This window comes from Acanthaster planci, linkage group LG05, assembly GCF_054643075.1.
Source record: "Acanthaster planci isolate LZ-2023a linkage group LG05, COTS_SCS, whole genome shotgun sequence".
Taxonomy (NCBI): domain Eukaryota; kingdom Metazoa; phylum Echinodermata; class Asteroidea; order Valvatida; family Acanthasteridae; genus Acanthaster; species Acanthaster planci.
In genome coordinates, this window is record NC_141781.1 from 15,968,619 (window position 1) to 15,983,214 (window position 14,596).

Consider the following 14,596-nt stretch of genomic DNA (forward strand, 5'->3'; position numbering starts at 1 on the left):
AAATTATAATACTGACGCGAAATCAAAATATAGTCAATTCTACTGCTCTTTTTAAGACCCCTGTGAAAAAAGGTGAAGCCCTTGTCAGAAGGATATAAATTCCCCCAGACGTCAATGAGATCATTTTCAATAATCAAATTCTGAAACTCAGATTTGCTTTTATCGTTGTCAGAATGCAGATCGATTTGACAATTGAAATCTCCCGCTATAATCCATCTGTCATCTTGTTTGACGTATTTATAAAGATTACTAAAAAACTTTTGTCGCTCATTCATTTGATTAGGAGCATAAACACACAATATGTTGAAAGGAATAGTTTTCCACATAAAATCTCCCCTACAATTATCCCTTCGTTATCTTTATCCGGATTGTTTAGATTGAGACCTCTCTTTTCTGATGCCAAAATAACCACTCCCTTAGAAGAACTAGTGCCATGGCTGAAAATTGCATCCCCTCCCCACTCTTTCTTCCAAATGGACTCATCTGAAGCGACACTGTGAGTTTCTTGCAAACAAGCAATATCGAAGTTATCTTTCAGATAGTTGAAAATAATTTGCCTTTTCCCGTAATCCCTGAGACCGTTCACATTAAAAGTGGCCAATCTTAGCATCAGAAAAAGGAGGACAAGACGGGTCACGAATTTCTAGTTAAAAAAAACCAACAGAGAAACAATACTTAAAGTGACTTTCCTCTTCCTCTCCCCTTCGTTAGTGCTGTATGGTTCTTGATGTTCCTTGTTCTTGCGCTCCCAACTGGTTCTCTTTTTCCTCAATCTTTCAACTCCCCTTCTGGTGTACTTTACTTTTTCCTCAGTTTTTGTCCACGGCGGTTACTTGAGTTGCACTAATGACTCGTGAACCAGCTTGACTAGAGTCCAGTGTTGATCCCTGGACCATCTCTAGTGCGATTTCCTCGTTAGGCTCAAAAGTCTCGGGTATGGTTGTCTGGCTAGCAACTGGCGTGGAAAAGGATCCCTGGGTGGCCTCTACTCCAAACCCCGAGATTGTCTCCGGTATGGTTCCCCAAAAGGTCTCAGATGTGTTACCGTGGGAAGTCCCCAAAAGGACTGGCTGATTGACAGCTGATGCAGTTTGCAGACTGGCCTCTTCTGCGAGGATTGAGCTGGTTTCTTGAGCGGTTTCCTGAGTGGCGTTTCCTTGACTGTCCTCCGCTGTGACTCTCTGGTTCATCTCCTGACCGCTTCCCCCAATAGTTTCCAGATGGGACGACTGGCTGGCCTCGTCCATGACAGGTTGAGACGACTCTGTCGTGTCCTCAAAAAGAATTTTCAGATTTTCTGGCCGAATGGATTTTGCTATGTCTGCCGGCCGGTCATCCTGGCTGAGCACACTTTCCGAAAAGGCTTGCTGTACTATATCCTGACTAACCTGTTCTAACTCTTGGCTTACCATAAGTCCTGATTCCTGGTTGGTGTATACGTTCGTCTCGGCCTCTGAGAGCAGACAATCTCCCTGATCCCCTTTTGTCATCTTCCTCTGCTTCTCGCTATCTCCAAATTCTGTAGTATCTTCTCTCTCCCTTTCCTTCCTTTTCCTTATCAACTCGATCTCCATCATATCACTCCAATTTGTTCTCTGTCTTGGTTTAGCTTTGGAGGCATACGTCACTTCTTCTTTTTCTTCTTCTTCTTGATCTTCGTCCTCCATCTCCGTCTCGAAAACGGTCTCAGTCCCCTCGCTATCCTTGTCTCCTTCATCTGGCTCGTCGGAATATTCTGTGTCACCCTCTGTGTCTGTTTCCTTCTGTTTCTCCTCACGTTCATGCCAACTTGCCTGGTGACCTCGTTCCCCACAAACGAAACATCGACCGCGTTGAGGGCAGTCCCGAGCAAAGTGATCGATGCTCTCGCAAATTTTGCATGTTTTTGCCTGCCCCCTGTATCTCACAGGGAGAGAAAAACTGCGAGTCTTATATAGCTTGGTATCGGTTTGGTCAAATTCTTTTATAAGGCAAGACCGCACTCCACTCTCAATCTCTAGGTCGAAATCGTGGTATTGCCTCCTGAGATTGTCTACAGTCCCGTAAGCCGACAGGGCACTTATAACTGCCTGGTCGCTCAGTTCGTAGGGTGCTTTGATATAGACCACTACCGAGGTCGCCACCGCAACTCTCTCACAGTCCACTAGCATGCCGTTTAACATCAGACCATATGTCGCCAAACGATCACAGTTCTTTTCGTTGTCTACTGTTACGTTATACCACCTGTTTTCCAGCTCCGCAATACAACGCATATTTCCTCTTGTCTTCAATTCTCTATTAACAGCATTGTATACATCTTCAGGCTTAACAATACCCTTGACGTGTCGTGTGTTGAAACGCACGGTAAATGGGCGTCGTAGCTGAAACCGTGACGCCATCTTGAATTCACGGCTCCAGCAACCAAACACCGACGAAAAGATGCGGCCTAAAAGGCCTCCAGAAAAAGCGAAAAACCAAACTAACTATATGTGTGAGTTCTACTTTCCTTCCTGAAAAGATTACCTTCAAAACTATTCCACAATGGCACGCCAAAGGGACTGACAACCTCAAAACCGGCGGAGCTCCAAACAGACACGTCTTGCGCCTTCGAACGCATTTATTTATTTATTTATTTATTTATTTATTTATTTATTTATTTATTTATTTATTTATTTATTTATTTATTTATTTATTTATTTATTTATTTATTTATTTATTTATTTATTTATTTATTTATTTATTTATTTATTTATTTATTTATTTATTTATTTATTTATTTATTTATTTATTTATTTATTTATTTATTTATTTATTTTGGTTAGATGCATAGGTCATGCACAGACTTTTGTATACGTATATCATTTTTTTTAAGAAACACCATTTTTTGTCTGTTGTTACGAACAAAACAAAACAAAAGGACTTCAGCATAAGAAAAGATCACCAAGAACCAGACAGTAAAAATTTTTGTAATTATTTTTTCCAATTTCCAAACCAGTTGCAAATTGTTCATATCTTTCTTTTAAAAAGGGGGAATGTAATATACCAGACCATAGAGGGATCTAGTCAGTCACTCCTTTCGGATAGTTCTCAGAGCTCACGTTGGAAATAAAAGAGTATCTGAAGTTTTCACCTAAATGCACCTGGCTCCATAATAACCCTCCACACATAACAAATACCTCACTGAATTACTCGTTGGTACTATGCAAATCTGGGACACCATAAAAAAAAAAGGAAGAAAGACTTTCAGCTGTTAAGGAACTGATCCAGTACATTGTGCACTCTGAGGACGCTTCCAAATCCAAACGATGGAAACCAAGTCAATCTTCACAGCCCGAGTCCCCGGTCAGAACAAAGAGAAGTGGCTCGGGCCGTAAGAGTAGAGCCAGCTATAGGAATCCGACTAATGACTAGGCAACCTGTAGTAAGACCTCAAGAGGTAAACCAATCAACACATATTCATGATTTATCTGTTAATGATTCTTATTCTACAATGGATACGAAATCCCTTTTAGCTCATGGTAACGAATTTGAAAATGCCATCAACTCTTGGACTCACAAGCCTGACCTTATATGCATTCAGGAAAGCTGGCTCAAAGAAGGGAAAAATTTCAATTTACCGGGCTATGATATTTTCCGTAATGACAGGACAAATACAGACCCCAGAAAAGGGGGTGGAGGATGTGCCATTTTCTCCCAACGTAGTTTAGCTTTTAGATACCTGTCAGGTTCAGTCAACCAAGTTGAATACGAAATTGGTGAACTCTACGACAAGTGCCGGAAAAAGTTAAATTGATTCATGTGTACAATCCTTGCAACAAGCTTGATGATCGCTCGCTCATAGAGATTTTTCATAAAACAGATACTCCTAATATAGTTTGTAGCGACCTTTATGGACACAACCCCCCTGTGGGGAAGTTCCTCTTTGGATCATAATGGCAAGATTATAGATGACGTTACTGCCGAGACGAACTTAGTCTGTATGAACTCTGGTGAGGGCACAAGAGTTAACATCTCCAAAGGCACTTTCTCCAGACGTTACCTTTATGTCCCAGAATTTAGCTGCTAAATGTACCTGGAAGTTATAAATGACACATGGGGAAGTGATCATTGCCCTATTATCATGGAAATTGGCCGTTCTTTTCACCAAAATATAGCCAATCATGTCCCAAAGTGGTCCTTCAAAAAAGCCGATTGGAATATGTTCCACTGAACTGCATGTAATAAGCACATCTCGGAACCCAACCCTTCCCGTCCCATTAATAAAGTCTATGATAAATTTATCAAACAAATTGTTTCTGCCATGAATGATTCCATTCCTAAAACTCGCCCCAATCATCACAAATCCCCCAAATCTTGGTGGAATGAAGAATGCAAACAGATCATAAACGAAAAAAGACAAGCTCTGAAAAACCTCAAGAAAACATGCTTGCCTTCTGACCTGATAGCTTACAAAAGAGCTAGTGCTGTTGCTAAGAAAACCATTAATAAAGCTGAAAGAAAAGATTGGGAGAAATTCTGTGGTGAAATAACCCCCAGAACTAATACAAAAAAAGTCTGGAATAAAATCAAATGTATTAGACAGACTCACAGCAACAGCTTCCCGACATTATGCCATAACAACACCGATGCTGTTACTGACAAAGAAAAGGCTGACACTCTTGCTAGCAGCTTTGCTGCAGTTACTAGTAATCGTAATTACAATCCTTCTTTCAACATCATTAAAAATTATACTGAAAAGGCCTTCCAGTTTAATGAAAACAACGATAGTGTTATCAATGATCCTTTTGAAATAGAGGAACTTAATCACGCCATTAATTCCAGTAAATGTGCCTCTCCTGGTAAAGATGGCATCAGTAATGCTGTCATCAAACGATTACCTGACAAAATACGGGAATACCTTCTCATCATTTTCAACATGATTTGGTACAGATCACAATACCCCAATTAATGGAAAGAGGCGATCCTGATTCCATCCTAAAGCCTGAAAAAGACTCTTCGAACTTTCTGTCATATCGACCAATAGCTCTTACAGCCACTTTCTGTAAAATAATGGAACGAATGATCAAAAATCGTCTTCTTTGGTTCTTGGAAAGTAGAAATCTTCTCTCTAATTGCCAGAGTGGCTTCATAAAAGGAAGTACTCAGGATCACATCATTAACCCTAACTCCCTAGGGTGTGTGCAAAATCATATTAAAATTGGAGGACTCAGGGTTGTTAGGGTTAATCTGGAATCGTCTATTAACAAAGCCCGCAGTAACAAAGATAGTACCCTTGCGGTCTTCTTAGATATTGAAAAAGCTTACAATATGCTCTGGCGAAAAGGCGTTGTGATAAAACTTCAATCCATGGAAATTTGTGGTCGAATCATCAAATGGATTGATAACCTTCTTACCGACAGAAGAATTCAAGTTAAAATCAACAATGTCCTTTCTGAAGAAAGAACTCTGGATAACGGGGTTCCACAAGGCGGTGTCGTCAGCCCTGCTCTATTCAATGTTGCAGTTAACGACCTATCGAATTGATGTTAATATGACTCAATATGCGGATGATATAGCAATTTGGAAATCAAATAGGAATATCTCCTACCTGGAAAAGAAATTTCAACAGAATCTGAATAACATTAAAAATTGGTGCGATGAATGGGGCTTTAAGCTCTCGGTCCCGAAAACAGTTGCTGTCCTTTTACCAAGAAAAATCATAGTAATATTTCTTTACGTATTCAAGACCTTAAGATTAAGACCAAATCTGCTGCCAAATTCCTTGGTTTTACTTTTGATTGTAAGGTCACCTGGAAAAAACACATCGATAATATTATTATGAAGTGCAAAAAAAGACTGAATATTCTGAAATGCGTTAGTGGTACCTCTCGGGGGGTACATGGTAAATCTCTTTACCAACTTTACCGTGCCCTCTTAAAACCCATTTAAAATATAGTTGTGAAGCCTTTGATTCAGCCTCAACTACTTTTAAACAAAAACTTGATAGTATCCAATCTCAAGCATTGAGAATATGCACTGGTGCGATTCAGGGCTCTCCCCTCTTTAAACTACACTACAAATTGAAAGTGGTGAACCACCACTCGCTCTTCGACGACAATTTCTAGCTAGCTTACATGCTATTAAACTAAATGCCCACCAGAACCATCCAAATAAACATTTGAACCTTGATAATTGGCAAAACACTATTTTGAGAGCAAATGGTCTGACTCCAGTTATAAAACACCTTACGAAGCGAGAATCATGCATTATCTTTCACCGTCTTCCCCATGAATAACATCTTTCCTTATTGGCATTACCGTAAAGCTCATATCTCTACGGAAGTTTTCAACCAAGTAGCTCATACAGCAATACTTATGAAAAAAGAAATATTTCTGTTGGCGTTATCAATACTACCTGTGAAAACTCCTTACAAATAATATATACTTACGGTTCTCGTGGCCCTGATAACAAAACTGTTGGATGCGCTATTAATATTCCCCAATTAAATTACTCTAAAGGCTATCGTATCAATGATTGGTATATCAATTTTTTCTGCAGAAATGCTTGACATTCTTCTTGCATTAGAATTGATTGAAGACTCAAAACCATTACAAAGTTGCATCTTTAGTGATTGTCTTAGTGCTTTGCAAGCAATCGATAAACCTTTCCCTGCAGATAAAAATTGTTTGTGATATTCGCCACACCATGATTAATATCGGCAATCAAGGGAACACTGTTCACTTTGAATGGATCCCCGGTCACTGCGGTATACCAGGAAATGAAAAGGCTGATCGGATTGCTAAAAACACGACCAAGAAAAACAATATTGATCTTTCCATCCCTTTATCGATTAATGAATTTAAACACACTCTTAAAGAAAATCTTTAAAATAATTGGAATAAATTAATCCCAAAAATACCAACAATATTTACAATGATGTCTCCTTCTTGTTCCCAAACTGGACTATGAATCGTGTCGAAGAAGTAGCCATACACCGGTTATGACTAGGTACATGCAAGGATCTTAACAATTTCCTTCATAAGATTGGTGAACACCCAAATGGTTTCTGTGATATCTCTGGATGTGTTGATAATGAACATATTCTCCTTACCTGTCGAAGATATGTTTATAACAATGTTGAGACTTTGTGAACAAGTTTCAAGAAAAGTGTAGTAGTCAATGAGTCAAACACCAGATGTTCACCAAGGCCACTTTACTCATTGATAAAACTTTGTTAGCTACTTGGAATGTGGGGGGCGGAGGCTAGTGCACCCACAACTTTCCTTTTTTCATGGAATAATATTTCTTTGAAATGAAGGGGTGGAACTTTTACAAGAAATTGATATTAGTCATTAATTTAGAGCAGGGTGATGTAACCTTACTGCATAATTGTGACTTATATTCAGTGACTATTGTCTACAATTGTCTACAACTGACACCTTTTGTGGCGGACCAGAAGACTGGCCTGATCGGAGACGGAATTGACCTGGCCTAACCCCACAAATATATTTATTTAACCTTACGCAAGAATGAGCGGCTATCCAAACGCAAGGGGGGATATCAGTTAACGAATGGTGGACTTTGCCTTAGGGGCTGTTCGTTTGGTGGAAGTTTACCACCGCTCTGTGATTAATTAATTGCTTCCGATGTCAATAAAGATTACAATAAATGTCAATAAGTGATTCAGGACTTAACTTAATCTCACGGTGACCAGTGATTTCTACGGCAATTATATGATTGGTTTATTCAATGTCAGTGCTCAGTTAGCCGTTATATACAACAATTAATTATACACAAAATTATCCTCACAGGGAGGTAGTCCTACGTGGTCAACTGCACCACGAACGTGATTAATCAGCCTTATCCTTAACCTACACCAGGGTAACCCTCACGGTGATCGGGGTGACCTTCAAGGCGATCAGGGTACCCCTCACAATAACCAGGTAACCCTCAAGTTTATATAAATAACCTACCGATGGCTTATAACCGATAAGTCTTGACCACACAAGCAAATACAATCCTTGCAATTATACAACACTACAGGGTAGACTTATATAACAATAATTTCTACTGCCTTACGAAGCAACACAGTTCCCAAACTACAAAGTTCAAGGTGACATAAATAACCCTCACCCACTTCAAGTTATTACGAAATAACACAGGTAAGTTGATTAAGAAGGCGATTATAATAGTCCTCACCAGACTGTAACGGAAACCTGCACCCAGTAAACCTCAACGAGGAAAGCAAGCTCCCAGACCAGGACCGCAACCAACCATCGCTATGCCAACAAGCATGGAACAACGGCACACAATCCTTCTAGTCTAAGCTTCGCTAATTCCCCAATTAACTGGTTCACACGGGTTCCCTAACCCTATAATCCACCACTTCTTAAATAAACTAAAAATCCCCCAATCTACAAAGAGATCGATATAATCGGCAGCTCCGGCAACTGAGAACAAGCACCACACTAACTGACCGCACCAGGTACACTTGAGGTAGATCCCCAACAACCAGCGGTCGTACGTCAGATTTACACTCGCAACTCAGAAGAAAACACAACTCCACAGAGCTCTGGTTAGCACGCTACCATCTTGAGAAGTCCCGGCAACCCACGCAGTCAGCGCCAAGACGTAAGGTAATGCGCGCCTCTGATTGGTTGCCGCGCGCATGTTTATTTAATGCATTATTTAGACGCGCCTGAATTATTAATGACCCAGACTAAACAAAAGTCTGCGCAGCTACCCTGTTTCGCCACACTTTGTTAATACAGTACATTTGTAGAGTACAAAAACCCTGAAAGTGTGTTTAGAAATCGAGTTGGAACTTTGCGAGCAGAGAGCTAAAGTCTGATGACACCAGTTTCGATGCTTTGAGCCTGTGAAGTGTTTTCGTGTTGAAAAAATCAACCAACTTCTGGTTGTCAACAAAGACTTCTTTTAAGTCTGAATTGTCCGTTCAATTGGGCCAGGACAATTGCCTCGAGTTCGGTTACTGAGACTCAAAATTCAGCGCTACTAAAAACATCTCGCGACAAGTTAAGGAGTCGAGATTGTTACAATGTTACACAAAGACAAATCCTCAAAAAATCGCTTACCCTGTCTGAAATACATACAAATCTTCCCCAAATTCTTGGGGGAAAAAACAGAGCGTTCACCATATTATTAAATATATTCATAATTGTAATATCGATGTATAATTCTTCTGATGCAACCTGAGGTTTTGCTTGATATTGCGTAAAGTCTCGAGAAGGGGCGCTGTAAGTGGTTGGCTGGACATGGTGTCATACTTCTTTACCTGGATGTGTTGCGGGCCTGCAAATCAGCCGAGCAGGGCCCGGGCCCTTAAACTGCACGGGACACGGCCTGACCTCGCAGGACACTGTGACACCTTGTGTCTGGAGGATCACGAGCTCTCCCCCCCCCCCTTCTGCTATTTTCCTGTCTCCCCTCGGTCGTCCATATAACAGAGCTTCTACGTCGAACTCACGCTGCACACGAATACAAATAGTAGTAACTAGTACTATATATGACATGACAGGCCCTGTATGTGATGCATGTCTAAGCTCATGGCATAAAGGGCATTTATGTCGCCGTAAGTAGTGGGGGGGGCAATCCAGTACACTTTTGACCTTTCCTGAAAAATCCATAATGGTCACATTAATATGCATAAGTATGAAATATGAAATAAGAGTGATGTATAGGATGAGGGGGGGTGTTAGAAATGACAGACCTTGTGTATGGTGTGGGTGACCCGTATGAATATCGCTTGGGAGGGAGGTATAAGAAGAATGGCCTAAAGATATAAGATATGATAGTTATGAAAATTGATGAATTGTCGGTGATTTCATAAACGTAATGTGTGTCCTTGGTCGGTGGTTCGACGGTATCCCCGCAAAGAAGTGTGAAGAGCCAATAATGGGTTGGATAATCCTATTGTGTGAGCGGAGTAGCCTTGATGAGTGTTGGCCCCGCGGTGTCTTGGAGGAGTCCGTGGGAAAGGTGGATCCTATTGTCGGTGGAGTATCTTTGGGCGCGTGGTCGTGTGAGGTCCATTATGAATGGAAGAAAGGGTTGAAAGTGGTAGCGCCCTGCAGTAATGGGGAATGCCAAATGAGCATGTATGGGATCGTAAGGGACGGAGGCGGTGCCCTCTGTGTGTGCGCGAGGTGAGGCGGAGCTCGCTGGCGACGGATTATCTATATTTTTTTAATGTTTAATTTTTTATGTTTGACCTTGGTTTATATTTTACTAACTTTGTTATAAGCTTTAACTTTAGTTTTTATTATCTATTTTAATTCCCCAGGGCCCCATGGAAGACCACAGAAATGTGAATGGGTATCCCTGGTAAAATAAAGATAATAATAATATGTAGAGATGATGTTATTGTCTATTTTTAACCATTTTTAACCGACGAAACGAGATAAAAGCGGGTGAAAATCTGCGTTTATACAATGCCGAGCGCAATCTAAGCTGTGCAACATGAATATCTATCAAGAAATACAAATTTGTCAAACGTACGAAGAGATAGGCTTTCTCTTGGCTACCGTTGGACTCAATGACGACGAGAGGGAGTACGCTCTTCACAGACTGTGCAAGTTAAAAACTATGTCATCTACCAGAAAACTCCAACGCTCAGATACGCCTCCGTTAGAGGTTCAAACGCAGAATTGTTTCCCGCGATTAAATCATTTGGCCCGTATGGTATCGGAGTCTCAGTTAAGCCAACTCGCCTCTAATCTTATAAAGGAGCGTGATGACGTCGGACGTAAACCTTGGGAAAAGCTCGTTTCTTTTCTCGGATTATCGGAAGCAGATATTTACAAACATAAGGTAGAAAACCAGTATAATCCGTGGGGACAGTGTTTTTACGCGCTTGTGCAGTGGTTTCATCGTACCCATAAACAGGCTACTATCGAAAAAATCATAATGGGTTGTCAGCAATGCAACATAACGCACTGCGCATATGAATTTTTGTGTCCAGAGTAACAATGAAAACAAACAATAGTCGAGATGATTTCAAAGAGACTTTAACCTTGATGATTTTACGATCTACTTTTGGAGATGATGTCACTTTCTATTTTGGAAGATGTAGTCATCTACTATATTTAACTGCGGCGTTGCGTAAGATTGTGCAATATCCCCTTCATGAAAAAGCATAAGAGCGGCAAATATCAGAAATTTTATATCAGTTTCTCTCTGAACACGACAAAAATGGCTTCAAGTTGGTCTCCGGAAAGCAAGGCACTACCATCGTACCGGCCTAACTATAGCTGGGATATGGCTGGTGGTCTCAATGCAGTCTCAGAATTTCGTAATGAGATGGAACAGAGGACTCAAGAACCTTTGGATCTATCTCACAAAGCCTTAATTATACCTGAAGAGGGATCCAGGAAAAGAGCTTTGTTGGAAAAACGAATGACGGAGCCATCAAAGACACCGAAAGTGGTTAATCCGACAACCGCGTCTAGCGCGAGATTTCAATTGACAAACAGCCGGCACGTTGTTATTGAACCATTCAACGAAAAAACGTACGTTAAAATTAGAGATTATTACCAAGTGAAACATAAAGACTTCTCATTGGCTCCTGGACGAGGGATTAACCTTACTGTTTCGGACTGGGAGATGCTCAAGACAATGATACCGGCCATTGATGAAGCCATCAATGAATTAGATCTATGTATTGGTTAAAAAAAATTTGACAGTGATCTCAACGGTGTTGGAAATGGATAAAAGGGCAGGGGTTCGGTCTTGGAGACCATCTTGCTCAATCAACTCATCGCACGGTATCATCATCGCCATCAGTCTCCATCACCAACATCACCAGAAATATGGCATTCTCTGGGTCTAACTTTAATGCCGAGGAGGAGTGGGTTATGCTGGAGGCCCTCACCAACGACGATCCAATGTGGGGGCAAGTGGCACCGCCGTCTCCACCGGCAGCAGTTCCCGTCCTAGAGTGGGACATGGGTAAGTTATATTACTTTTTTACTTTGGTGTGTATGTTCAGGGAGGAATTCCTCCATGGTATGTTGTGGCTAGCTCCTTTCGAAGCACAAGTTTAGCCACTACCCCTATACGGCTAAAATATCTTACCAATCTTTTCTTGCTTATCACGCAGCTTCGGATGTGGAAGAGGGGATGGAAGAGCAACCGGAGATCATCGATCTCACAGGGGAAGACGAATTCGGTGAGTCTCTCTTCTTTTGTTTTTTGCTATGTATATATATTGAGAGTAAGCTAACATCATTCAAAAGACGTTTGTTCACGATATGTCAGTGTGTAATTTTTTTTTTTTTTTCGTATACACAGATCCCTCCTATGACAACGAAGTCGTCATCGACCTGACTGGATCCGATGACGGTAAGTTGTTTCCTAGTTATTATTTACTTTTCCTTTGTTTAGAACAAACCAGCAAACATACCATCAAGTCGGTTCACGATAATAAGGTTTTGTCTTTCTTTTGTAGAATCTTGCATGAAAGCCGAGGCGCCTCCACCAAGCCCTGCTTCCTCTCTGGCGTGGAGCGTATCGCCTCTTCCCAGCCCGGAGGCCTCGCCAGATTATTTATTTGATTTATATATTGATGACATATTGGACGATCTTCGTAGGGATAGCGAGATGGGTCTTCAGGGCTGGCTGGCAAGAGTTCAAGCCAGCCCCTTTCTCAGATCTCGCTATCTCTACGAAGATTTCGCAATTATCGATTATTTTGATTTTTTATACATAGAATTACAAACAGCTTGCACTTTAGAAGCACTAAAATCTTATGTAGTAGAATAAAGGCACCCGTTGCACCCTGAGTGAATGTATGTAAATAATGACTTTTAATTATCCCCGCATGCACAGGACCAGAGAACTGAACTTAGGGACATGTGGACACTCGCATTGCAACTTTTGTGTCGGAACTGCAAGTATATCTTACATTGCGTTTCAAGCAAAGTGTAGCTATTCAGCAAAAATTACAGAGATTGTTCCCGCCCGAGCCTGGTGACGCGGAACAGCAACTCATATCAGCAAATACATAGAGCCATCAGCAAAATTGATCTTCCGTCAATTGAATGTCCTATTGTTTGGGTATTTCATTTGCTTTAGATTTGGGCTTTTTATAAACAAAAGCTGATTATATTTGACGCCTACGTTCTCCACTTCAAAGTCTGCATAAGGATTTAATCTTTTACAGTAATCTTGGCAATTTACAAATCCATTTTCTATTATTTTATTGATGTGCGGACATGTGTCTTCTTTTATTTTCACATACGCTGATGGGGGAGGTCTTTCATTGAGCAAATTATACAACTCTCGTACATCTGGTGGTAGGTAATAACCGTCCATTGTTTTATAAAAACTTATTTGTTTAAGCGCAGTTGTTGCGATTGAGCCGCTGTTCAAGAGTCCACTGCAGTTATCACAGTAAGTTTCCACGGCAAGTAGGCCTACAGACTTTCACACCGGAAACGAAAACAACCTCGAGTAATTTTCTCTGGATAAGCTAGGGCATATGTCAACACTTTTCGGATACGCTAGAAGGTTGTTTTCCAACCGTACAATTATTTTAACAGCTGTCCTTGAAAACACACATACGCATTTTCCAGCTTAATCTGCCACATCTTTTAAACGTGCGTAATGGTCTTCGGGTAAGGGTAGAGCTGGAGGAGACGTAGTTCTTTCTACATCTTCGTCATATTCAGTTATTAAGCCAAGTTTTCCTGCATCTTCATCCAAGTCAGATTCTGGGTTGGGATCAGGGTCGTTTGGTGTTCTAAATCGCATCCTTTTGTACCTATCATGTCCGCTGTCACTGTCATAAACAAATACTAAAATCGAGATACCATTTAAGTCTTCACAGTTGATGCAATATTCAAAATTGGTACAGTTATTACATTTGATGCAATTATCGGAACCAGCACAACAATAACAACTGTTGCAATTATTACAATTATCACAATCAATGCAATTTATGCAATCTATACAATTGGTGCAATTTTGGCAAACATCACAGTTTATACAATACTGACAAGTTTCGCATTCGTTGCAAGATTTACAATATTTACATTTTTTACAATCATTACATCGATCGATATGATTAGAATTTAAACAACGTTTAGAATCGCAAGCATCTATCACGTTAACAGATTGACTTGTGTTTTTTTAAAAGTAACAATTGACTTTTTTTGTTTGGCATCTCTGTTTTAGTATAGAGTTAGAGATTTTTTTTCAATTTTTCTGGAAGCCCCATTCTCCATTTGGGAGGGTGGGGATTTTCTTTTCCTTCAAGCCACTACGTCTCCCCGGTCGAATGGGGTGACAAAGATTTTGATGTGAGGGTGATAACCTTTTTTCAATTTTTCCGAGGTGGGAGAGGGCCCGAGAAAGGGGTGAGGAGGGTTGGGTAGGTATACAGGGGAAGAGTTGATCTGGAACTCTCTTCCTATACTACTCCTCCTAGACTAGGCTATGTCAAAGTTGTCAGCTGTTACGGTAACAGTTATTTTAATCTTGTGTTTTCATTAAATTTAGTCATGAGAGACAAATATACATGTACTTGAAACATATTCTTTGGAGTGTAAAAATCATTGCATTTATTTGAATATTTAAATTTCAGCATAATTTATATAGTATCAAAACTCGTAATAAACCT

General features: G+C 40.5%; 1 protein-coding gene and 1 pseudogene across 1 annotated transcript; one reads left to right on the plus strand and one right to left on the minus strand.

Annotated features, from left to right (window-relative positions):
• Nucleotides 1-809: 809 nt before the first annotated feature.
• LOC147799105 (uncharacterized) lies at nucleotides 810-2,595 on the minus strand (annotated as a pseudogene).
• Nucleotides 2,596-11,127: 8,532 nt separating this feature from the next.
• LOC110990355 (uncharacterized) lies at nucleotides 11,128-14,204 on the plus strand. The gene is made up of 4 exons (XM_087137428.1): nucleotides 11,128-11,925; nucleotides 12,077-12,145; nucleotides 12,268-12,318; nucleotides 12,425-14,204. Exons 1-4 carry the CDS (start codon nucleotides 11,787-11,789, stop codon nucleotides 12,736-12,738), a joined length of 573 nt encoding a protein of 190 aa, XP_086993554.1. The 5' UTR covers nucleotides 11,128-11,786; the 3' UTR covers nucleotides 12,739-14,204.
• Nucleotides 14,205-14,596: the final 392 nt, after the last annotated feature.